The sequence below is a fragment of the Amphibalanus amphitrite genome, unplaced genomic scaffold (assembly GCF_019059575.1).
Source record: "Amphibalanus amphitrite isolate SeventyFive unplaced genomic scaffold, NRLGWU_Aamphi_draft 000049F_arrow, whole genome shotgun sequence".
In the NCBI taxonomy this organism is placed as follows: domain Eukaryota; kingdom Metazoa; phylum Arthropoda; class Thecostraca; order Balanomorpha; family Balanidae; genus Amphibalanus; species Amphibalanus amphitrite.
The window spans coordinates 702,456-726,734 of NW_024881545.1; the positions used below are offsets into that span (position 1 = coordinate 702,456).

The 24,279-nt window shown below is 51.0% G+C and overlaps 1 protein-coding gene across 1 annotated transcript in view; it reads left to right on the forward strand.

Annotated features, from left to right (window-relative positions):
- LOC122377705 (structural maintenance of chromosomes protein 2-like) overlaps window positions 1–18,718 on the forward strand; it is a 31,517-nt gene extending 12,799 nt beyond the window's left edge. The window contains exons 15-23 of the mRNA XM_043358054.1: window positions 136–353; window positions 756–880; window positions 1,968–2,161; window positions 2,543–2,686; window positions 5,541–5,735; window positions 6,241–6,441; window positions 6,910–7,125; window positions 9,633–9,842; window positions 17,570–18,718. Coding sequence (XP_043213989.1) covers window positions 136–353; window positions 756–880; window positions 1,968–2,161; window positions 2,543–2,686; window positions 5,541–5,735; window positions 6,241–6,441; window positions 6,910–7,125; window positions 9,633–9,842; window positions 17,570–17,698 — 1,632 coding nt within the window. The 3' untranslated portion in view covers window positions 17,699–18,718. The remainder of the gene's footprint in view (window positions 1–135; window positions 354–755; window positions 881–1,967; window positions 2,162–2,542; window positions 2,687–5,540; window positions 5,736–6,240; window positions 6,442–6,909; window positions 7,126–9,632; window positions 9,843–17,569) is intronic.
- The last annotated feature ends 5,561 nt before the right edge of the window (window positions 18,719–24,279 follow it).

Consider the following 24,279-nt stretch of genomic DNA (forward strand, 5'->3'; position numbering starts at 1 on the left):
TCTTCCCATTTACATAGCATTTGTAATAGTCGATATTTTGTCTGCAGATGTGAATGACAAAATATGAGTGTGAGTACCTCACCCTCTCTCGCCTCCTCACACCCCCTCTCATCACCCCCTCTCGCCTTCAACCAGGTGGCGTTCGACCCGCACGTGCAGCGGCGCGCCGTCACCCTGGACGGTGACGTGGTCGACCCGGCCGGAACGCTGACGGGCGGCTCGCGCGCCGCGCGTGGCTCCGTGCTGGCCGAGCTGCACGCTCTGGCCGGCGCCCAGAAACGTCTCGGCATGCTGGAGGCTCACCTGGCCAAACTGGAGGAGAAACTGGCGCATCTGACGCAGAACGCGGATAGGTGGGTGGATGGGTTGTTAGAAGGGAAGAAAAATTATTTTATACGGAAATACGTTTGGGAACGTTTTCATGGATTGAGGAATACCTATACAGACTGGTACCAGCAGTAAATAACCTCTTAACTTGATCGAGGCTGGATATTGGATATGTTTCAGTTGGCTCCAGCATGTTGAGGTGAGGGCTCAACTAGCTGCTGGTTATTTACTCAATATTGCTGCAAAGAGTGTGAATACCTTTTACTCCTGCTAATTAGCTCAACAAACGAGTAACGTTAACAAACTCACAATCTGTCTCACACTACCCTGATTGGTACAGTCACATCCTTTGACGTTTCTGTCGCCGTGTGCTCCGCCAGGTAGCAGCAGCTGCTGGTCTGACGGTTCTCTCGCCGCCCCTCCCTCAGGTACGCGCAGCTGAAGCAGCAGCAGGAGCTGAAACAGCACGAGCTGGGCCTGGTGCGGGACCGTCTGGCGCAGACCACACACGCCCAGCTGCAGGCGGAGGTGGAGCAGATGGAGGCGCAGATCGGTCAGTGCTCCACACTGCGGGAGGGAGATGGGGGGTCCATGGGGTGCTTATTTGGTCCATGCAACACACGTGCCCCCCAGGGGATGTCCTCAGTCCAACCACAGCTGGCTACATACTCGTAGGACTACTCGTATGTATACAACGGAGAAACGAACTTCATCCTGAGGTGGTCGCTGCAGTTATATGCACCTCTTCACCTGCGCTGCATGTATTCGCTGATAGTGGTTTAGCCGAATAAAACATTGAATGATATAAGATGTTGAGAAATTCTCCTGAAACCCATAGTTCCTGTTTGTTTGTTTGTTTGTTTGTTTGTTTGTTTGTTTGTTTGTTTGTTTGTTTGTTTGCTGGTCTATTTTCTTGCTGAATTTCATTGGACGCGCACGGATTTCACAGCAAACAACATCGCCATGTAGCGTATCATTTCTGCCGGAACTGTCTACAATGCACATTCGATGTGGACCGATTCTGTGTCTAAACAGGCCTCCACTGCCCTCAGATCTATCCACCCCCCCCCCCCCCCCCACTCACACCACTCCAATGACACTCGACAGCAGTCGCGACTGTAATCAATACACACTGACAATAGAAGGCAGCGACTCACAATGCTCAACTGTAACCCTCGCTACGTATGATACACACAGCGTATTACGAGCTCCGCTGGCGACACAGGAAGACATCTGTTACACCGACTGTCTGCCGCCGTTATCAAAACAAACACATCTGCACTCACATATATCACTACCGCACAACGCAGTTGCCCGAAAACGGGTCACTTTGTCCCCAGTGGCTCAATCGTAAAGCACACACAACCTGTAGTGGAGAATGCTGTTATGACAAGGTAATTTCTGATTCTGTTCATGCTGTACCAAAGCTAGGTACACGTGGATCATACTTGGCTCACATCTATGCAATCAAAATATGGTAGATGTGACGTCTTGTACCCACGCGAAATTGATTCAACAATATTATGACCTCATGTGTCTTTAAGTTCATACTGTAACCTGATAGATATACGTCACCCCCAGCGACCTACTCCTCTAACATTCGTTTTGTTCGTCTCATAACGTCCACCCGTCGTTTCCAGTGGAGCTGGAGGAGACTCAGCAGAAGTGCGTCTCGGTGGAGACTGAGCAGCGCGGTCGGGTCACTCATCTGGAGGAACAGATGCGTGACCAGAAGGCCGTGCGCGAGCGGGAACTGAAGGCCGCCGAGGGCGAGGTCAAGGCCTGTAAGGCCAAGGCCGAGGCCACGCGGAAGGCCTGGCAAGAGCGGCAGCAGGTGCGTGGGAGAGAGAGGAGAGAAGCAGAGGGGACAGCAGAGAAAGAGAAAGAGATGTGCGTGGGATGTACTTGGAGCGACTTTAGGTACTTCCACGTGAAAGTATGGGAATGCCTATGTCTTCGTATGACACATCGCCTTGTTATGTCTAAAGTTAAGCCGTGCAGAAATGTCAAAATGATTGTAAACGTGGAAATGCAAAACATTTGGTCATGGTTCCCTTGGCGCATGATGTGCTCAGTTAAGCCAAAAATGGTGTACTTTGTGCGCACCTCGTGTGTAAATGTCCGCCCACTAGTGCACTACTTCGGAGCCCATCTCATCGTTTCCCTCCCACTCTTTTCCTCGTGCTGAACTTACTGAACACTCTCCCTCTTTCAGGAAGAGGAGCAGATGCGGCTGGAGATCGCCGATCTGGGCACCTCTGTTCAGACCACTGAGGAGCAGATCGCTGCTGCCGAGACAGCGCTCGCCCAGTACGCTGAGCGGCTGACAGAGGCTGAGACTGAGCTCACGGAAGCTAAGGTGAGTCCGGGGCCGCCGACGATGGGCGAGAGGCCGTGAAGAGAGACTGGATGGTAGCTTTTGCAGTTTGTACCGACGGATTATTACCTTAGCGAACAGCTTTTGAGCGGAGAGACGGCAGTGCGCAGTTACCTTGGACATGCGAGGAAGATATTGCAGCATGCGTTTGTTATTCTCCGTATTTTTGTGAAAACTTCCATGCCAGCGTATATTAATTTGCCAGTGTATGACGTAGTTGACATCCAATAATTTCTCGCTAATGTTAATGCGCACAACCTTTATTTGTCGCGATGTCTGCCCATCGCCGTATTGGATCGAACGCATTTGACGTCACACCTGTGCCAAACAAGCAGCGTCTAGCGTCAACCGCCCTATACCGGCCGGTCGCCCGTACCGAGGAGACTTCTGCCGACGGGACGAGGCGGCAATGTTTTCTATTTTCTGCTGTCCCTTTGTGTTTTTGTGCGTCTGTGTTGTGCTCGCTACTTACAGCCTTTCAGACGCACACGGCACGTGCGGTGTGCGGCGTCGTTCGGTGTTTGATGTGTGTCCGTTGACACGATGGGTTCCTTTGGTGGCGTGCTTTGGCTCACGTGTGATTTGTGACACGTGACCCGGAGGAGAGGCATTGTGGCGCAACACAAACATCAATTCGAAGGCAGCACCGGTTCAGCAATCACACATATTTTTAGGTAACCGCATCGGATGCGAGAAATGCTCAGATCAGCATTCGACACCGTCATTTTCAATGTCGCTCTTACGGCAAAACTGCACTTACCTTGAGCAAAGTTGTAACATGAACCTGTGACACTTGATAACGAATCGATCCCGCTAGCTTTTATGTGCATCACCTGTCATTGTATTCATCTTCTGGCTTAGAGCATGTAACCAACTGCCTTCTCTTGGAAGGGTTTAATAAGACATCGACAGCATTCTCTCCTTAGAAAGACCTTGCGTTGAACCGTAGGACTTATTACATGTTTCCTGCCCTAAGGCGCCACAACCGTGTTCAATATCAGTACACTCCCACGAAGTTATCGAATATCATCGTTAACGCTCAATGGTGCCTCTACGATATCAAATGTAGTCTAGGCGTCTGGCGACTGGCGCGGTATTGAGTGCAATGCAATAGCTGCTCGAAGGCGGCCAGACAGTGTGCCTGGTAGCAATGAGCTCTGCCGGACCGCGGCGAGTCAAAGGTGGTCATAGTATTGCGGGACACAGTGCACACTGCATATTGCCGTATATTGCATGTTGCCATATAGCATATTGCACTTTGCACATTGTCCTGAGTTCGTGACAGTCATCTACGAATCGGTCCTGGATGTCAGCATTGAGTGCTATGGTGCTTTGTCATCCCCTAAGAGTGAAAAGAAGCCGCTAATTTTTTTTAACCATGCGCGTAGCGGCTTCTGAGTATTTACTAGGCGGCGTTTTTGGTTATGGTGCTTACAGTTTCTTGAATGGACGAAAAGGAGCGTTGAGCTGTTTTGAGATTTGAGTGCCACGCCCGGAGATCAGATACCTATATGTAGTGGTGATGCATGGGAATCTTTTGAACCAGTGCATTTGTACCTTTGCTGAGGAAAACGACGTGTATGAGCCGGGATCGGCTGTTGCCACGGAAGCGTGTGCTATTTTTCACCCGAGCATGTGTCACACCGTGGTTCACGGGTCTGAAGTTATTCTCCCCGTTATCTGTGTGTGAGGGCGGCCTGCCGTGTACCCGGGCCCATCAGACCGGCGGCCGGCCAAACTTGGCCGTGTGATACGTGAATATAAAATGATACGGCCGCTCAGGTAGTATCGTTTCAAACTTCCTGAGTGAATCGTGGTGTAAAGTAGCCGCGGCGAGCAACTCGGGCCAGGGATAGCATAAAGTAACGTAAGCTCAACGCCTTAAACTTGGCGTAATAACCTCTATAACCTCGATCGGCGCCAATTCGGAAAGTCTCATTGCTGAACTTGGTGGAGTTATTTGATGACATGCTCGATATTAGAACGCTGTAGCTCGATGGCTGCCCATTATTTAGCATATTTCAGCCAAGCTTTCGACGAATCATATGCTTTCCCTGCGAAGTGCATCCTACGTGACATCTTTCCGTTAATTTGTTGTATGTGGTTTCTTATTCTCGATGGGGTTTTTCAACCTGTGGTGTAAATCATGAGATAATTAAGATCTGTTGGGTTTAACAACGCCATTAGTTTCAACTTTCAACAGATCTGCTAATGCCTCAATGTTTTTAGCGTGGGACCTCTATTGATGGCTCTGTTTGTGTGATTGGCACTCTACCAAACGCTCCATTATGTGAATGGATTCCAATCACCATAATGCAATCATTTCTTGAAAGCGTAACGCGAACCTTTTATTCAGAGTACATGATCGCGAGCGAATGGATGAATATGTAGTTCAGCGGGCTCCATTTGTTAGCAGCTACCACTCTAGTGCTTCGATAGTATATTACATTCCGTTTTTTTTTTTTGTGTGTGTGTGTTTTGACTTGAAGCTTGGGCTTGTAGCTTTGGGCTTTTTATCATGATTATGGGCGCAAGATCACCATTGCAGTCGACACGCCATAAAGCCCCAACAAAAACAAACAATGCTCCGTAATGTAAGAATTGTACGTCTTCCGCTGTGCTTAAAGATTCTGGTTCCTTGGAATGCCATGTCGTGCCCATTCTCCGTTCATTCATTTCCGTTCATCGGCATTTCCGCCAATATCGTAAGCTATCTCACGAATGGGCGTCACCCACGGCCTTTCGTAAGGTCACTACGAACTCCCGTGACGTCATCACGTTACCCCTCGTGACGTCACCTCATTACCTCCGATAACGTCACCGTTGTGTCCCTCAGGCGGCGCTGGTCGAAGCTCAGAAGGCGGTGAAGGCACAGAAGGACGTGATGAACGCCCAGAACAAGGAGATCCAGGCGATGGCGGCCAAAAAGGACGAGCTGATTGGTCTGAACCGTGACCGAGAGCTGGAAATTAAACAGCTGGACCACAAGCTCAGCAAGGCCAGGAACGATGCCAAGGACGCCCAGGAGAGGGTGAGTGGGACGGAAACGGGCTGGTACAGGTGTGGGCACTGTGTGGTGACTTGGAACACTCGAGCTGTACCAGGAGGGCTCGTATATCAGGGAGCTTTTTTAAGACAGAATGGTTTTCTGTGGTGATTTTTCATTAAATGGTGTGGCTATTTAGTTTTTTTTGCGCATGCTACCCACACCATGTGATCCATTCTTCCGTCGCCGAGCCATCTCCTTCTACCATTCCTACAAGATAGACCGTTACATCCCCCTCCCCAACTTTTCCTTCGCCACATTCCAATGATGGGCTCCGCCTCGGTTTCAGGATTGGGTGATCCGACCCAAAAATGCACGCTCTCATACATAGGCTGCACTACGGAAGTAACATTATTGGAGGAGGGAGGCTCGAACCGCCATTTCTCCCACCCCCGATGGGGGAGCCCCTGCCACATCCTGACAGCTTCATCATATGATTGCTCTTTGACCGTTCCCTGACCACTCCCTGATTACTCGCCACTGCCGGCAGGTGAAACGGATGCTCTCGGAACACGAGTGGATCGCTGCCGACCAGCAGTTCTTCGGCCAGCCCAACACCTCCTACGACTTCAAAGCCACGGACCCAGTGGAGGCCAGCAAGCGTATCGGCAAGCTGGAGGAGGCGCGCTCCAAGCTCGGCAAGAGCATCAACAAGCGGGCCATGAAGATGTTGGGCAAGGCTGAGGAACAGGTGGGTTGTGAGAGCAGGAACTGTATGTGGAGGGATGGCGGGAGCAATAGGTAAGTGGTTGCTGAATCATTAGGAAATTGTTTTGGAGAGGTGCGTGACATTTTCGGGAGCTTTTTATCTTGGTTCCTGTGGAAGCAATAAGAGCATCAACTTTTCAGACATTTTAGATATCAAACGTCAAGAACCCGTTGATAAGCGAGCAGCATGTGGGAGTTGGACTGCTAATTTGTGTTGATCACGCATAAGGGTAGGCTTTTTCTCTCTCGTTCCAGCCTCACAATTTCACCAATGATCTGCTAACGGGAGGACGAGAAACTTTCGCCCTTCCTTCATTTACTTTTCTCACTTAGCACCTCTCAGGCTTTGCAAGGAAAGTATCAACTTCAAAATATGTTATTAGGTGCCTTCAACGGTGAAGTGGTGTCATTGGTGTCTCCTCGACTTCTTATGACACACCCATCCTTTCAGTTCAACGACCTGATGCGCAAGAAACGTATCGTGGAGAACGACAAGACCAAGATCGAGACCGTGATCCGGGAGTTGGACGAGAAGAAGAACGAGGCGCTGAAACAGGCGTGGGAGCAGGTGAACCGCGACTTCGGCTCCATCTTCGGCACCCTTCTGCCGGGCACCAGCGCCAAGCTGCAGCCGCCCGACGGCGCGTCCGTGCTGGATGGACTCGAGGTGAGAGAGGGGGACGGAGGTATGGGATGGGGAGAGGGAAGGGCGGTGGACTAGAGGAGAGGGAATGGCGACTGAACTGGAGACAAGGAGAGAGATAGACGAACTGTGAGGACGGAGGAGAGGGAAAATGAACTGACATTGGCCAAGTGCATTGGGGAGGGAAACTGAAGGAAGGAGATGGGCATATTGGCTGGAGAGAGGAAAGGATGCTGGTGGACTGGAGAGAGGGAGAGAGGAACTGGGAAAGAGGAAGAGTCTCCCCTCCTCTCCCCTCGCCAAGGGACTGGTAGACTGGAACAGAGTGCCTGGTGGACTACAGCGAGTGTTTTGGGTGGAGTTTTGATGCGCCCTCGGCAGCTTTGTCAATAAACCTGAGTCACGAATACGACGAACTGAATTCACTCCGAGACCTAGCTGAAATGATGTTTATCGCTTCACAACTTTGCCCGCCGGGGCGGACCGGTCGTTCCAATGCTGGAGGAACAAGTTATGATACATGCAATGCTCGTATACGCCGGCTGGCCGGCGGTGGCGATACCGGCGACGCAGTCCGACCGTCGGCTCTAGCGCCGTGCGCCGTCAAATGTCACGTCGCCGGCCTTTGGCCAGAACTGCCCGGCCCGCCTGCCGCCGGACAACTCTGAGCCGACTTCCCCGTATCGCGGCGGCGGCTCTGACCGATCCCGGTCCGCGCCGAGACGTCCGCCCGTCCCCAGCCGGTAGCGGCGGTGACCGATGGCCGGTGCCCGTCCCCAGCCACCTGCAGGCCGGTTGTGAGCAGTGGTGCCATTCCAGTCGACAAATTGTGCTTCCGGCCGGCGGGCTCTGCGGGTCTCTGCGCGGTCGTTCGGACGGATGGTCCATAGTTCAGCCCATGGTCTGTTTCCGTGAGCTGGAGACGGCTGCCCGCCCGGGTGGCCGGGCCGAGGTACCGACTGCCGACAGTGGTGTGCTCCGGGAACTGAGGCCCCGCCGGCGCCCGTGGGTCGTCCCCCGGCTACAGAGGCCGGATTGGACTGCAGACAGATTGGCACGGGAGGGAGCGGGCCTCAGAGAGCACTGAATGACTGTTCTTGTTGGGAAGTTGTCGGTACAAACAGTTCAGTTGTACCTGTTTTCGCCAGTAGCACTATGTAAACTGGAATAAAACAGCATACACACGTAATCCCGGCCGCTGTGTACTTACACGTTATCTCTCAAACCCGAGGAGGAAGGACGAGGTGGATCTTGGCTTTTGAAATGTGCACAGCCCTGATCTCACTGCGCGGTAGGTACTCTTTTTCGACAAAACCGAGAATAAATCGAAGACTATGTTATTGGTCACTTAGAAATCGTAACACCAAGACGTGCGGGGCTCCACACCCTAGATTGGGCACATCGTAATATACATTTTCCCTCAAATTGGCTACAATATACAATAGTTAATATCTGCCCCCAAAGCAAGTTATTGCCTTTTGTTGCCACACTTGGCGTATAAGTTATTTAGTGCCAGACACAATCGAAGGAGTGGAGCAAGGCGCGTCTCTGTGCAATAAGTTCTGATCGACTGATAACATAGCCTTCGAGTTACTATCGGTTTTGTCGAAAAAAGCCCACTACGCAGTGACATGAGGGCTGTACCTGTCAATGGTCGCAATTCAATTAGTATAGCATCATTGTTTTTGCAGTGATTTTTCAGAACATATTGTTAAGTCGCAATATTAGTGGTTCAACACGGTTGGCAGCTTCGTCGTTTGTAGCAAAATTGGTTGTAGCACAATACCTGTAGGAAATGAAAAGGCATCAATTATTCAACTGCTTCTCTCCTGGGAAGCGTCCCGATCGGACCTATTACCGTTTCGTCCGGACGTCGACCCATTGGCAAACATCCCTACATCGGTACGGACGTTATCCCCATTGTCAGGCATATCATTGTCGCCTCAAAGGCTGTATATGTCGTGTGTTTGCGGATGTAGCGTCATTTGCAGCGGCCGACGTTATTGCTGTGTCATTACATATTGATATAACCGTTTTCAAGCAGATGAATAGTGAGGGTGTGTACTGTATTTCATGTGGTGTATCACGTATATCATCAGGTGTACTCCCTTGGAATGGATAGCCATCCCCAGGCCGGAGTGGGCTGGAGGCCCGAGGGCCTTTGAAAGTCGACTCCGGCCCGAGGCCGTTCCCACCATGCCACTTTTTTAGGAATCTAGGGGATCCCGATCGGGGGGAATTACTCTGGGGAAATACATAGGCTTCCAGCTGAGAGAATGGCGGAGTTCCAAGCCTGTCCTAACTTTGTGTAACAGCAACCAAACAGCAACAGTGTATTTAAACAATAGCAGCAATTCATCTTGTAACTCGCGTTATGTATGAAGGAGCCAATAAAGGCTAAAAAAGAAGAAGAAAAAACTAACCTTGTTGAGACCAATCTGACCTGGCCTCCCCTCAGACTCTCTATGTTCGAGGGGCGTTTGGTGACATCTAGGAGTCAGACCTGACCTGACCCCTCCTTCTCTCCCCAGGTTCGAGTGGCGTTCGGCGGCGTCTGGAAAGAGTCTCTCGCCGAGCTGAGCGGAGGACAGCGTTCTCTAGTGGCGCTCTCGCTGATCCTGTCACTGCTACTCTTCAAGCCGGCCCCCATCTACATCCTGGATGAGGTGGATGCAGCACTGGACCTGTCGCACACGCAGAATATTGGTACCATGCTGCGCACTCACTTCCAGCACTCACAGGTGAGGAGAGAGGATGGAGGAGAGGGAGAGAGGGGGAGGGAGAGAGAGAGAGAGAGAGAGAGAGAGAGAGAGAGAGAGAGAGAGAGAGAGAGAGAGAGAGAGAGAGAGAGAGAGAGAGAGAGAGAGAGAGAGAGAGAGAGAGAGAGAGAGAGAGAGAGAGAGAGAGAGAGAGAGAGAGAGAGACGCGGCGGACGGGGAGATGACAAGACTGCCAAGAAAGGCATCCATCTGCGTAGCGCGATAGCACTGCCATGCGTGACAGCGTTTCTTTGGGGATGACTGGCCTGCCAGGGAAGACAGCACCGGCATAGGGAACCAGAAGACGGTTCTTATGAGAGCGCATGCTGCAAATACTTCAGTTGTCATCAAAACTTGTAGTTTTTCAGCTGACTGTTCAGGGGTAAGCTGATTGAGATCGATTTTATCAGAGGTCCTAAAACTGCATCAAGGCAATTTTTACCCAGCCGTTCGATCTTTTACGACGTTTAGCTGGCAGACAGAGTGGCGTCTCCATGGATCCGAGAAGCTACGAAAGGTGAAACCTACTCTGGAGCCCTGGCAGTCCTGCTTTCAAGGCAAAAGACACCATGAAGTGGTCCTCTGCAGACTACGGATAGGGCATACGTATGCAACGCATGGCTATCTCCTTCGTGGAGATGCCCAACCAACATGAAGCCATTGTGCCGTGCCGCTCACAGTCACTCACATTCTCTTAAGTTGCCCGCACCTCGAACCAAACCGGACACGCTGCCTCGGCCGCATTGTCCCAGGCACCACCATTCGCCACCTGCTGGGTGATGACTCACCCTGGGTTTTATCCGGCAGCATCTTTTCTTATATTCAATCCATCAGTTTTCCTGTGATATACTCGTTTTACTAGTATAACGTATCTCAAGTAGTTCTAGTCTTCTTCAGTTCGTCAGTTCTCTGTTGACATATCCGCTTTACCAGTACAGCGTTATGGGCGCAAAATGACCACCGCAGTCGACGCGCCCGTAAACCCCAATGAACGAACGAACGAAAACTGCATCAAGGATTTCATCATGCAATGCGTGCAGCACAATGATCGGCGTAATCCTGAGTGAGGGTGTTTTCCCGTGCCCGTAGCTTTGGGTTTGAACCGGAAAGCATCACTCGCCAGGCGGCTCTGAAGTCTGATCGCTCTAATTAGGGTTCTGACGTCGAAGCCACGGAGCTAATTAATTTGCACAGGTTCGGTTTCGTCAGATTTTCAGCAGCTCCATTGTCCGACAGACACAATGTATGATCCATAAATTAAATTAGTGGGCCTCACCGCACTCATATATCATAGGGGAAATTTACGGCGCCAACGCTGTCTTACAAATTAATATCTGCGTCAGCGCTACGTAAGTATTCAGCATGTCATAAGTGTTATAGGGCTGTCTACTATTCACGGCACAGACTCAGTCGCTGAGAGTTAAATCACACAGATGTTTTCGTGTGTGGCTAGAGCTGTACCCTGTTACTCCATGTCTCCCTCCTTTCCTCGGCCCGCGTCCTGACTCGCCTTTTGACAATCGCCGTTAGGCTACCGACCAGACTACACCCAGACCACCGTTTTGTTGCCCATCTATCATATTTTGCACTCATACCCTCACGTTCTACCGACCAGCCTGCATGCCCCCCTCCCCGTTCAGTCCCGTACCCGAACTGGCCTCTCCAATCTCGTCTGGCCGACGTCTGCCGACGCTAGTACGACTAACGGTCGGCCCGACGGCGACCAATTAACAGTCGTTGTTGCCGGGCGGTCGGACAGAGCGTGTCGGCGCCGACGGAGGGGTTCGTCGGCGCCGACGGAGGGTTCGTCGGCGCCGACGGAGGGGTTTGTCGACACCGACGAACCGACGAACACCGGTAACTTGCAGACGGCGGCAGGTCGGGCGGGCGTTTGGCTGATTAGCGTCTGGCCGATACTCTTTGATCGGGCCCTGTTATAGCAGCACGGAACTGGATCAGTTGCGATGGCTTCTCCCCAGAAACGAGTGGCGCGGGGTAGTGTGTCTGAAGGGTGAAAAATGGAAGGAGAGGGTCTTGATAGATTGATCGACATTTACGGCTCTAGGTGTCTGTTAATGAATTCGAGCGGCAGCCGGCAATCCTTTCAGCGTTTTCGTTGTTGTTATTCTTCGCAGGTTTCATTGCAGGATATTATATAAAAAAATGTTCCAGCCTCCAAAATGCATGAATTTGGTGACGCTTCAGTTCGAAGCTGACTTGGATTGATGGTGGAATGCATGAGCCTGGATTATTTTTGTTTTTAATAATTAACCAAAATTTTGTCTAAGCGTCCAGCCTCTCGATCGTAAAAGCCAATCTGGCTCTGGTGGAAATCCATTAGCCAGTGGGAGCGATTTGCTGTGCCGGCCCGGTTCATTGCCTGCCCGTCCTGCCTGCCGCTCTACTGGGTGTGAAACTGGCCAGCCCGGCCCGAAAGGCACGGCCGATTAGTGCCAGGGCCCGAAAACACCGCCCCACCGCGACCGACCGACCGCCGCGCCGGCCGGCCGGACGATGATGTCGACCCACGACGCCCGGGGCCGGACCCGCCTACCTAGCCTTTCTATCCGGCGCCCGTCCCTGGCCGCTCACCTGGGCGCGGTACGTAAACACGGTTCAAAACAACCCTGCTGGGACCTGGGGGAGCGCTCCGTGCGACGGAGGGTGTGGGGAAGGGTGGGACACGGAGGGGTCGGTTTGGCCACTGTGCTGAAGATATTAGAGGACGTCGAAGTTAAAGTTGAAGTGTGATTAGAAAGTGAACCAGCACCGTAATTGGGGCTAGGGCAGTGTGGCTAAGTGGGCTAGAGCAATGAGCAGTGACCTTCACTGGCTTAATTTGGGTCGATTTAATTCGGCACTGTCGTTCCATTTGCTTTCGAATGTTCATATACCTTACTATAAGGCTCTGGTATTGAGCAGTTCTCTGTTATATAATGGCTTATGGATCTGTGCTGTTTCAGTGGGCTTCAGCCTGACACGCTTTCAAGTGCAAGTTTTCTAATGCTGAAAAGAAATATGTTTTTTGCCTTTCGAAGCCAGCAGTCTGCGCTTCTTGAACGGCTAAATCCGAGGCGCTTCAAATGCATCTAACGAAAGTTTACACTATGAATTTATGATTATTCCGCACAATAACACGCGACCGATGGAACGTCAGAGACAGGCAGCAAACTGACAAGACGGCACTTGGCTATCATTAACGGATAAAAATGGAAAACTCTAGTATGCTTGTTGTGCTTTGAAGGGGCCTTTCGGGCTCGCCAGGCCGCCGCAGAGCCTCGGGATGTGTTTACTAGGGCGGAGGCGACCCCCAGATGATGCGCAGTCACGTCTCTGGTCGTCCCGAGAGACAGCTCGCCGAGCCGCGCTAGCGGTGACCCCCGGGGGACTCTGCCGGATGACCCGCATATCCCCACGGCTTTTCGTTCGTGCCATATTGAGGTCGGGCTGGGGATCGGCGGCTGACAGGGAGTCCGCTCCCGAGCGGGTCCTCGCCTCAACCACCCCAGAGATCACAGATTAATAATGGGGCCGTGTCTCCTGTAATCCGCGTGACTTGGCTCTGGGTGCTAAAGTTAGCGACTGGTCGGAAGCAGTGATGCCATCCACATTTTTGCTCCATCCCAAGATCTCGACCAGAATTTCCCAAGATTCTCGTCTCGAATCCCAAGACTACCCATCGCATATCCTTAGGAGTACCCCATGTAAATCCATAGCTTATTTTGGACATATTAGTGTGTTAAGTATTCAGCTTTCTCTTCTTCAGGTCCACCCTTGTCCTTATTGGCGTCTTTACAGCAGCTAATGTACCTAGAGGCCGCGGGGAGGGGAGGGGGAGGGGGTCGATCGGACTCCTACAGTTGATCGGTACGTTACGCTTTGATTATTTTTGGTCCAGCAGAGCCCAGAGGTCAGGTGACCAGACACTTTTCCGAGGTCAAAGACAAATTGCCCTTATTTTGGTTCGCGGTCAACGGATAAGCCTCCATAGAGCAAAACCGTAAAATGAAACGCTTTGTTCGGGAGCCGCTTTCTGAAATATTTTTTAGGCATAATGTTTGTAAAAGCTTTTCATAGCCATCCAACATCATGCCGCCAAACCACCCATCCCCGTTGATCGGTAGTTGAAAATTAAAACCCTCGCCCGCACATGCCATTTTCCCATCCTAGAACGCGCATGGGGGGGGGGGGGGTTGCCACCCCCCCCCCCGCGCCATTTCGTTCCTGTTAGAGATAGAGCTTAGCAGTAAAGACCAAAAAGATTTTTTGGGAAGAGACGAATCCAATGATACCCAGTTTTACCTTCTCAGGTCAGTCATTGACCTTCCAGGTCAGGTCAAACTAAAAAATGTTGCTGTTTTGGGTCACCGTTGGATATCAAGTGCGCTGCTTATCAAATACCGATGACGATGCTGTTTTCTGGTGCCAAGCCAGCTAGAACCTCTTTGTCACACTATCCGACCAGAATTTTGCTGCTGAGGTCATTTCAGGTCAAATTAGGTCAAGGTCAATTATATGTGTTTGTATGTCTGTGTGTATACTGATGTGTGCACCGATTGTTTTTGGGTCCATATCACATGAAATCATGATCTGAGAAGCTTTTACCAAAAATGCAGTCAAAAAACTTCACAAAAAGTAAATTCAGCTTGCCTAAAACGCAATTATCTTAGATGACCTAGGTTGACCTTGACCCTGACCTTGACCCCTGTACATCGTCGAACAACATGTTCCATGATAGGTGGGAGGTAAGACTGGCAAAAAAGGCCGAAATCAGGGTGTCAAAAGCTCACAAGGCCCATGGCAAACGCAAGATGTTGAGAATTGGCCATTTGGGTCATGACATGACCTGAAAAACAAGGTCATATCTCCGAAACCAAAAATCACAGAAACTTGAAATTTTCAGTGGACATCAAGAAAGGATAGACGAGCAGTTATACGAAAAATCAGCCTTCTAGCTCTAAAAATGTTGAGTACAGAGCAGAAAGACTGCCTGGGGGGGTGGGGTGGCAACCACCACCCCCCCCCCCCCCGCATGTGCGGGCGAGGGTTAAACAAATGAGCGCCAGTTGCGAACAGCGACTGAAAGCTGCTACTATACCCATAACAAGTAATGGTACAAAAATAATCCTGCGACCTCGGGAAGATAATGCCTGCAAGAAACATCGCAAGCTTCGTCAGTTACTTCAATATGTTTGAATGCTATTAACCGTCCGTGAGGCAAATCCATCCTAAATCTATTATCGACCAAGGAAAAAGCATTCGACAGCATGAGAAGACAAAGTGAAATCAGCTTCTGCCAGATCCCAAGATATGCAGCGCAAATCACAAGATCCCAATGTTAATGTTCAAATCCCAAGATCTTGGGACAAATCCCAAGGAATGGCATCGCTGGTCGGAAGCCAGGCCCAGGTAACTCGTGTCGTTCGTCCCCGTATGCAGATCAAAGGGCTCGGGCGCAGATCAGGCACCCTGGATTATCCGTGACATGTATGCGACCGACAGAGGTCTCGGGTACTGGCCGGAGGGGCGGGGACTCGCCTTTGACTGCAGCCAGTCTGAGCAGTGACAGTGTATTTGGGTTTTATAGAGGCTAGGATTGATCGAAACACATTCGGGTTTTAGGAGGATCGAAATTGTTCCGGCTCCTGCTTTAGAGCGATGAGATTCAACCGGCTCGGTCGTTATGCCTCAAAGGGCAATAACAAGATGCTACAAGTTGTCATGAACGTCCCATCTAAGGCTGAGTGCCACTATATTGCTGCCGGGCAAATCGCTGGTGGAATTAGCAAACGGAACGGCTTTTATTGCGTTACAGTCCGCCATGTAGATCAAATAGCTATTCCCGGAGTGATAGCGGCTCGATGTAATCAGCTCAAGTGCAGGGACGCCGAACTGAATACGACCCCGGTGATGGCCCGTCCGCGGTTGAAATGCAGCGCACAGTCTGGCCGGGGTCGCTCCGACACTCTGAGCATGTCGGCTGCAATTTGACGAGACATTTCGGAGTTGTTTAGTGTCAACAAATGTGCTTGAGGTTCTGGCTGGGAGCTCCAGCTGCATATGGATCAGTGTTGATCGATCAATGTTGTTTTATGCAATCGATGAATATTTACAACAGCGTCTTTCGCTTCGTTGAAAACAAGCTGCAAGTAGACCAGGCCGTCTTCCAATTAGCTAAAATGCGACAGTTACACGTCTGTAATGTTCTAACACCATTTTGGGCCATTTGCACACACAAATCCGAACGTAGAATATCCAGCCCTATCCCGCAATCACAATTTTTGGAGAGTCACGCTTATTACGCGCCTTCGATCCAAGCAGGCTTGTGCTCCAATACCTTTGAATCAACACCAGTCGCCCGCGGGGTCCTTTTGAATGATGCATATCTAGTTACGTTCTATTCTCTCAATTGGTCTTCTCTCCTCGCTCCCCTGGGTCCGAATGTAACCACAGCGCTGAGCGCTTTGGTTAAATATTTGCATCATTTATGGGTGTTTATGTGACGTAACAATTGTCATTAGGCCTTCCCGTTGTCGATCTGCCCAACCAAATGGCGGACGAGCGCTCGTGAGTAGCCTCCTATGACTCACGTGTGGGTCTGCTCGGGCCCACCTTTGCCACGTTACTTTACTAAGGCATTTGTTCCCGTTAATAAGCGATCAATCGGTCGCCAGGCTGATGTGCGGTGCGCGGCACCTGCTGTCTGCTCGGGCCGATATATACCGCCGTTCTGGGAACCTCCAGACCCCCTCTACCGTCGCCCGTCCGTCAGCGACCCGCGGCTGGGTGGCGCGCGGCCGCGACCCAACGAGCGGCCGCCGGGCGCTGATCCCGGCCATTTTCCCGTCCATCAGCCGCAGTGGCCGGCACTTCACCGGGCCCAGATGGCCGGCAGAGCTCATCACTCGGCTGTCGGGCCGGCACGCCACGGCCGCCAGACTGAGGTGGCGGCCGCGGACGGTCTGGTCAACCTGCGGCCACTGTGGTCGGCGCGGTCAGCCGGCCGGCGGCGGTAGTGGGTAGCGTCAGTGACGGGAGTTCAGTATTGTCGCATATGTGTACATTGTGTGTATTGTAGCTCCAGGTGTTTCCCGTTAGCTGTTTGTTGCCGTAAGCTAAAAGTTTTTTTTTTTCATTTGTTACTACGTTCACTCCAAGGTTCACCTTTTCGTCGATTTCGTTTGGTTCTGTTCTGCGAACCGGCAAGTCATGTTCCCATGCTGCCATGTCATTCATGTTGCCAGTCAGCTTACCCTTTCCTGAATTGATTTCCTACTTGGGTTCATGACCTCCACATGCCCCTTGCATTCCTGACCTCCAGTTCTGACGCATTAAGTAGCGTTCCGTTCGGCATTCGCCGGAGTGCGTTTGGACCTCGGTTCTGACGAAGTGACCGACGTCACCGCTTCCCAGGACGATTCGTCGTCGCGAGGGATGTCGGTGCGTTTCTGTTCGCGGAATTTTAAACTGCGATATTTTATGGGCACTACTGCGTCGTTCGGCGTATGTTTTACGCCCTAATCAATCCTGTTTCCCCTCGGGTAAGCCCTCTGTTATCGTCGTTTTAGTAAGCGCTAAAATGGATTTAACGGTCACCGGAGTCGTCGGCACTGGGCCCCGCTGCGTCTGTCGTTTGGCGGTGCGTGTTTGCTGAACCGTCGCCGGGGGCTGGCCGCTGACGGTGTACCTCCCCCCTCGTCTGCCGCCAGTTCATCGTGGTGTCGCTCAAGGACGGCATGTTCAACAACGCCAACGTGCTGTTCAAGACCAAGTTTGTGGACGGCATGTCGACGGTGTCGCGCTACACCCAGCACGTGCCACTTGGCAGCCGGAAGTGAACGCTTCCGGTCTGTAGCTGAGACACCGGAAGTGATTGGTTCCGAAACGCGTCTGAAGAACGGGAAACGAGTGTTTCCGATGGAATTCGAGGGACCAATCTGATTCCGACTGAGACTGTATCCGTGATCGGCCTCGCCGCTCGGTGTGAATGAAATAGCCGGACGTCATTTTTGTGTGATTTCGTCTATTGTGTATGTAACGACCAGTGAGATTCTGTATGACGTGTGAGTAGTTGGTGAGTGCGATCATCTCATTTTCATCAGTAAGGCATTCTACCGCGAGAGGAGACGGTAGCGTAGCATCGTCGATCGCTACATGTACCGACTAAGGACTTCCAGCCAACAGACGACCAGGGCCTCGTTTCATAAAGCGAGTCCGTAACTTACGCCGGTTTTTGGGCTTGTATTGCAAGCGCACGTGAAGCGATAAATTTATTTTCCCTTCTCCCTTCTGTTCTTGCTTGCAAGATAAATAAATTCATCGATTCAAACTATCGTCATCGCTTCACATGCACTTGCAATACAAGACCAAAAACCCGCGTAAGTTACGGACTCGCTTTATGAAACGAGGCCCTGTCCCGTCTATATGTCTGTTCGTCCCGTCATGTTCAGTCTCATCCTACAGTGCCTTCGCTAGATCTATCTGTCGCTTCATGTAGTGTTAGCATCGCACCTCTGTATCGCCTAGCGTAGCACCAACTCAGTGCGGTAATGTCAACAGACCGCTCTGAGCCGCTAGCCTTGACCTTTGGATGGCTCATTGTGTCTTCTTCCTGTAAGAGCGTCGTCTCCTGATGGACATCCTGAAGCCAAGGCAGCGGTATGAGTCATCGATTAAGCGTTGAGCGATCTTAACGGCCAACGATGGGAGAGTGACAGGGATGCGAGAGTGCTGTTTCTGCTGGGGGGGGGGGGGAGATTAAGGGGGTCGTGCGCCGCTGTCTCTTCACTGCCTGCCTCGGGAATAAACCGACATCCACGCGGGCCGTAACAGGTTTGCTTGTGTGTATTGGCGAGTATTGGAGGATGTTTTTTTTCTGCTCAGCTAAAGATGTGAGAAGGTCGTAGAAAGACGTCGTCGTTTGCACTATTGCAGGTGAATCAGGTCTAAGGTGTCCCATATGACCCATCGTCCAAGCAAACAACTATGTTCAGACATTCTGTTGAACCCTAAAGCTCCCCCATCACCACGCAATAACTTATGCCGGCGGAAACAAAGGTAGCTATCGACCGGCACCCCCCTTACCAGAGGTAAATTAGTACGAGTAGGGCATACAGATTTAATTTGGCAGCCTTGTGAAGTTCGGTTTACTTTCCATTCGAAATATTCATGACACGTAAACCTAAAAGGCACGCACCGTAAACCCGTTTACAGCCTCGGTAGATGTTCAGAAATGCAAGGTCAGCTGATGTAAAACGGACAGAGAAATGCCGAGCCGCTGACAAATGTATGACAAATGCAGCTGCGGACGCTTCCCGTTCCCACTGCTGTTTTGGACGCTCGTCAGCGTAACCCGCGCTCGCCCGAGTTCCATACATTCAGCCAGCCCATTAGCAAATGAACGGACATGAAGTAACGCTTTACACATTCCGTCATCCATCATTGACACGTTACATGGACTGACCAGCTAAAACAGTCGCACAGGCGGTATCAGCACAGCGCGTTTTGGCAGAGGGCGGCGGCGGCCGAGCGGAAAAGTCGGGTTCAGGGGGCGCCGTCCGGCGGCTATACGAGCGGGTCGTGTCGGGTCGTTGCCAGGCCCTGGGGCACAGTGGTGGCGCAGTGACCCGCGCTCTGGCCGGCTATCATTGAGGCCGTATCACCCACAGTACGCCAGGGCGCACCACAATGGGCGCTGGCTGTGGCACACTGGCCACACAGCAAAAACGGCCGCCTACAAAGGACCAGACGACCTTTGTACGCGGCGCAGGGCCGCGCGCCCTTTGTAACTCGGAAACCTTTTTATTGTTGGTAATGGGCGTAAATTAGGTTTGCTGTTTGCGGCATGGACGTAGAAGCTGAACGTAATGCCGAGTGGGGCCGGCTAAACGGCTTTCATTGGCACGAGCTCTGCAATTGTAAGGCTAATTTTCGCACATGGCATGCACTAGTGAATGATATGGCTGGGAATGTCGCATTCATAGTGAACGACCGTGCTGTGCACGCTATGGTCACATCTGTGTTGCTAAAAGAAACAGGTACACTACCTTTATTGCTGCGCATAGTGATAGCATACAAAGTGGACGAATATTCGTTAAATAGAAGGAAAAACGTTAATAAAACCTGCACCGCAAAGGCGATGCTGGGCGCTGGCGTTGACTGACCACGATTGTGTCAATACCAGGTGATGAATTCGTGGTATGATGGCACGGTGACGACGGTATACGGCAACGAGGGAGTATGGTTCCGCCCAGGGATGCGGAGCCGTGAAAATTTCAGACGGCTCCGGCTCCGGCTCCGGCTCCGGAGAAAAAAATCGGCTCCGGCTCCGGCTCCGGCTTCGGGTGAAATGTCATGGCGGCTCCGGCTCCAGCTCCGGCTCCGAGTGAAATGGTCCGGCTCCGGCGGCTCCGGCTCCGGCGGCTCCGGCTCCGCGGCTCCGGCTCCTACTCAGTAGTCAGTACATATCCTATGCGATTAATTAAATACGGGTGGAAGAAAAAGGCGATTCGATTGGTGCACGTTGCTTCTGTATGTGCATAACAAGACCATTATGAATACCACATGTTTTACTGTCTTGTACCGTCAAACCGAACTAGGTCAATAATTGTTTTCCTCTTCAAAAAGGAGCCGGAGTCGCCCCCTTTTTTGACGGCTCCGGCTCCGGCTCCGGCTCCGGGCTATATTGTTTCACGGCTCCGGCTCCGGGCAAAATATGCCGGCTCCGGCGGCTCCGGCTCCAGCTCCGGCTCCGGCTCCGCACCCCTGGTTCCGCCATTCTTAGGTCTCTCCCAAAACAAACGACAAAGCTCCATTGCTAATGCTCTCGGTGATGTCAGTTTTTCTAGCTAACAAGTCACGTTCTGTTCGCCAATATATTATGTCGAAACCGTGAACATTTGGCTTGTGACGTGTTGTAGCAACTATATAGCAGCCTCATTTTATCGAACGGAAAAGAATCAAAATACTTGGTGATTGTGTTTGGTGACCTTTACAATGCCGCGTTCTGCTTATCGTTGAATGGCCCTGAGCCGCGGGAGGCGAGTTGCATAGCTGCTCAACGATCATTAGTCTTCAATCATGAGGATTATGACTTGAACACATAGTATTACGCAGGCAAATCCGGTGCAACGGCTTGGTTGACCAGCATGACTGAAATATTTTGGTCATAATTTCGAAGTTGATGATAGCCGATTTTAGTCTGTCGTCGCCGCTTCCTGCAAAGCGTCAGCATTCACGTCGTGCAATAAGCGGTTGGTCCGAAATCGACTGAAGGCCGTTTTTTTTGGGCTCCACAACTGACACGACCATTGCGTGTGATAAAGCTGAAATTCATGCGGAACCACTGCAGTCGGTTGACGTGAAACTTTTGGGATATAATGGAAAAGCGACTATATAGTTGCTATTTTTAAGGCTGCCAGACTTGAACTGTTGAGTGGTTTAGGTACAATACATTGCACAAAAATAGGATAGTGTTTCTGGTCTCTGGAGCCCTCCCAGTCATGCGCTGGTTAAAACCCGTGCCCCGTAGGGGGGGGGGGGCGAAACGGCCCCCCCTGTACTTTTCCGTCAATATCTCCTAAACGGCTAAAGATATCGCCACCAAACTTTCAGGACCCCTCTGGACATCAATTTTACATATTATGACCAAAAAAATTTCCAGAGGCTATGATAGGTTGGCCACAAATGACGTCAGAATGACGTCATGTTCTGCCATTTTCGACCGAAAAAAGACCTTCGCGAGAAGAGCTGTCAGGCCTACATCTTTGAAGATACAGAAAAATGATCAATACATAAAAGGTGTAGAATTGACAGGGCTACAAAACTGCTATCTCGGATTTTTGAAATTTATGAGTATTGATCCCTAAAAATAAAAAAGCATTTTTTTGGTTATAATTGCCAAAAAATCCAAAAAGTTTTTTGAGTTTCGAAAAACCGGAATATACCTATGTAATAGTACCTACCGTCTTCTATCGACATACCAAATTTCAGATCAATGTCTTGTTTTTTGGCCAAGTTATAGCGAAAAAACTGTTCAAAAATGATGTCAAATTTTCAAACTCAATTTTTTGGCAATTCTAGACCACGTAGAGCAAAACAAAGACCACCATTAGACTCCCTGTGACGAGCTGCGCCGAATCGATACCCATTTTATGCAAAAATATCAACTTTGAAATTTGACCTAATTTGACCTGACCTTGACCTGACCTTCACCAAAACGTGACCTAAGCTGGCTCCAAAGGCTGCCTGACCCACATAATCGCATTTGTCATGTAAAATGGACCATAAAACATGCATCACACGACACTTTCATATTGTGACCCCCAGTGACCTGACCTCTGTGACCTGACCTGGTATCAGTGACCTCAGATAGCGAAGTATGTGTTTGACGAACAATGTACCATCGATGGTTTTCAATAACTTACCAATTTACTCGATTTCGCAACACATTTCTTGAAATGCTTGTGAACGGTGAAAATCCGACCTTTGACCTGACCTGTGACGTCATCGGTTTGACCTAGGTCAATGAAATTTGGTCACAAGGTAGTTCCCCGGTGGGGCTATCGTAAATTTCCGTAAATTTCCGAGATCTTAGGGGGGGCCGAAACGCCCCCCCCCCCTCCCTACGGGTGGTAGGGTCCGCCGATAGCCCTACGGGGCGCGGGTTAACTCAGGTCACTGACATCGAATTAGTCTGACCGGGCCGGGGCTCCATCAGAATCGGTCAGTGCCGCGCCGGCAGACGCCGTCGGACGGTGACGGACAGCGGCCGTGACGTCACTGGGGCAGAGCTGTGTGTCGGCCGTCGCTTCCGGCGCGGTCCGTCAATCGTCAGTCACGGTCCGGCCCGGCATCGTCTCGGTCCGGCCGGCGCATACCGCGAGTAATGACCCGCGCCGTCTGGCAGACCCCGCTCCCGCCCCGCCCCGCCCCGTCCCTGTCCCCGCCCCCACACGGTCTGGTGCCCCGCCCCCTCCCACGGCACTCCCTCGCCAACACTTGTCCCTCCCAAGGCAATCATACGTCTCCCCACCCACTAGCACTTACCCCTTTTGCGGCACCCCTCGTTCCCCAATTAACACTCACCCCCTCCCGTGCACACACTTATTCGTAACTGGGTAGGTGCGTTTCTCACCCCAAGCGCGCGCACTCTTTCCCGATGCTTTTGCACAGTCCATTTACATACCAGCTTATCTCAGCTCATCTCCTTACCTACTGTCCCAAACTATTATGCTCAATGAGACATCAACTTCTCTGTCACTTCTTAGATTAGGTATGCTCTGATTTCTGAGACATGCTGTGTAGCGTCCCTCCCGTCACCCGTGCATGTGAACGATGTTATGAGCAAACGAGTAATGACAGCGCAATTCGCACCCAGACGTGTTTCATTTTACTTGAGACGGATTATGTATGCTACGCACTACGCAGTGGATCGTAATGCTGCTTGCGAAATGTTAGGCGCGGGAGCCGGGGGGGGGGGGGCAGTGGGGGCAGCCTGCCCCCCAACTCTGGGGCCGTTGGGGCGATGCCCCCACAGCTTTGAGACGGAATACCACACTTTTTTTGCAAATGTTTTCTTTTTTGTTGAAAAAGCCGAGGGGTGAAAAATAAGTGGCTCAAAACCGGTGAGAAAACTATACCTATTTGGGGGTACCCTAGGTTAATCTCTATTATGGTGTGCCCCCCCCCCCCCCAGTCGGAAAGTAGTTCCCGCGCCCCTGAATTGTTAGCTACCATACGTGCTGTGCTTACACACCAAATTACCAATAACGTGGTTAATTTTCGCTGGTAAATAGTTGCTATAATTCACCTACATATTCCAGGTACCTAATTGAGAATTTGAGATTGCCACCGACCGCTGTTTACACTGAAAGTGACAGCATGCTTGGCCATAGGTGAGGTTAATATTTTCCGCTTTATTTTCTAGGATTTAAAGGAACAGTGCCACCTTCGTGAAATATGAAGACATCGATGCTTTTCATTTTGACATTATTATTTTTCATGTTCTTTTTAAATCTGGTGCCAGAAGTGCATAATTCGCAAAAAAGTATGTCAAACTATTTAACATATTGGTACTATGTTTGTACTCTCTACCGCACCTTCTGTATGATGTCATAGCGATGACATCACACTTAAGCCAATCAGCCTTCAGAAGACAGTCTCGTCGGCTTGTGTCAGATTAGCTGATTGGTTAAAGCTGAGCTGATTGGAGCTGATTGGTTAAAAACCAAAGCCTCGCCGCGGGTGGCTGTATTACAGGATAAGAACGCATTCCTGGGATAAGGACGCATTCCTGGCATATTTTCTTTTAAAGTTGCCGATACCTACAAATGGAGGCCGAAATCGGCCGTAAGGTGGGACACTCTCGGGGTTTTCGGACACGGGCTACGAGATGGCCATCTCAGTTTCAAACCCCATG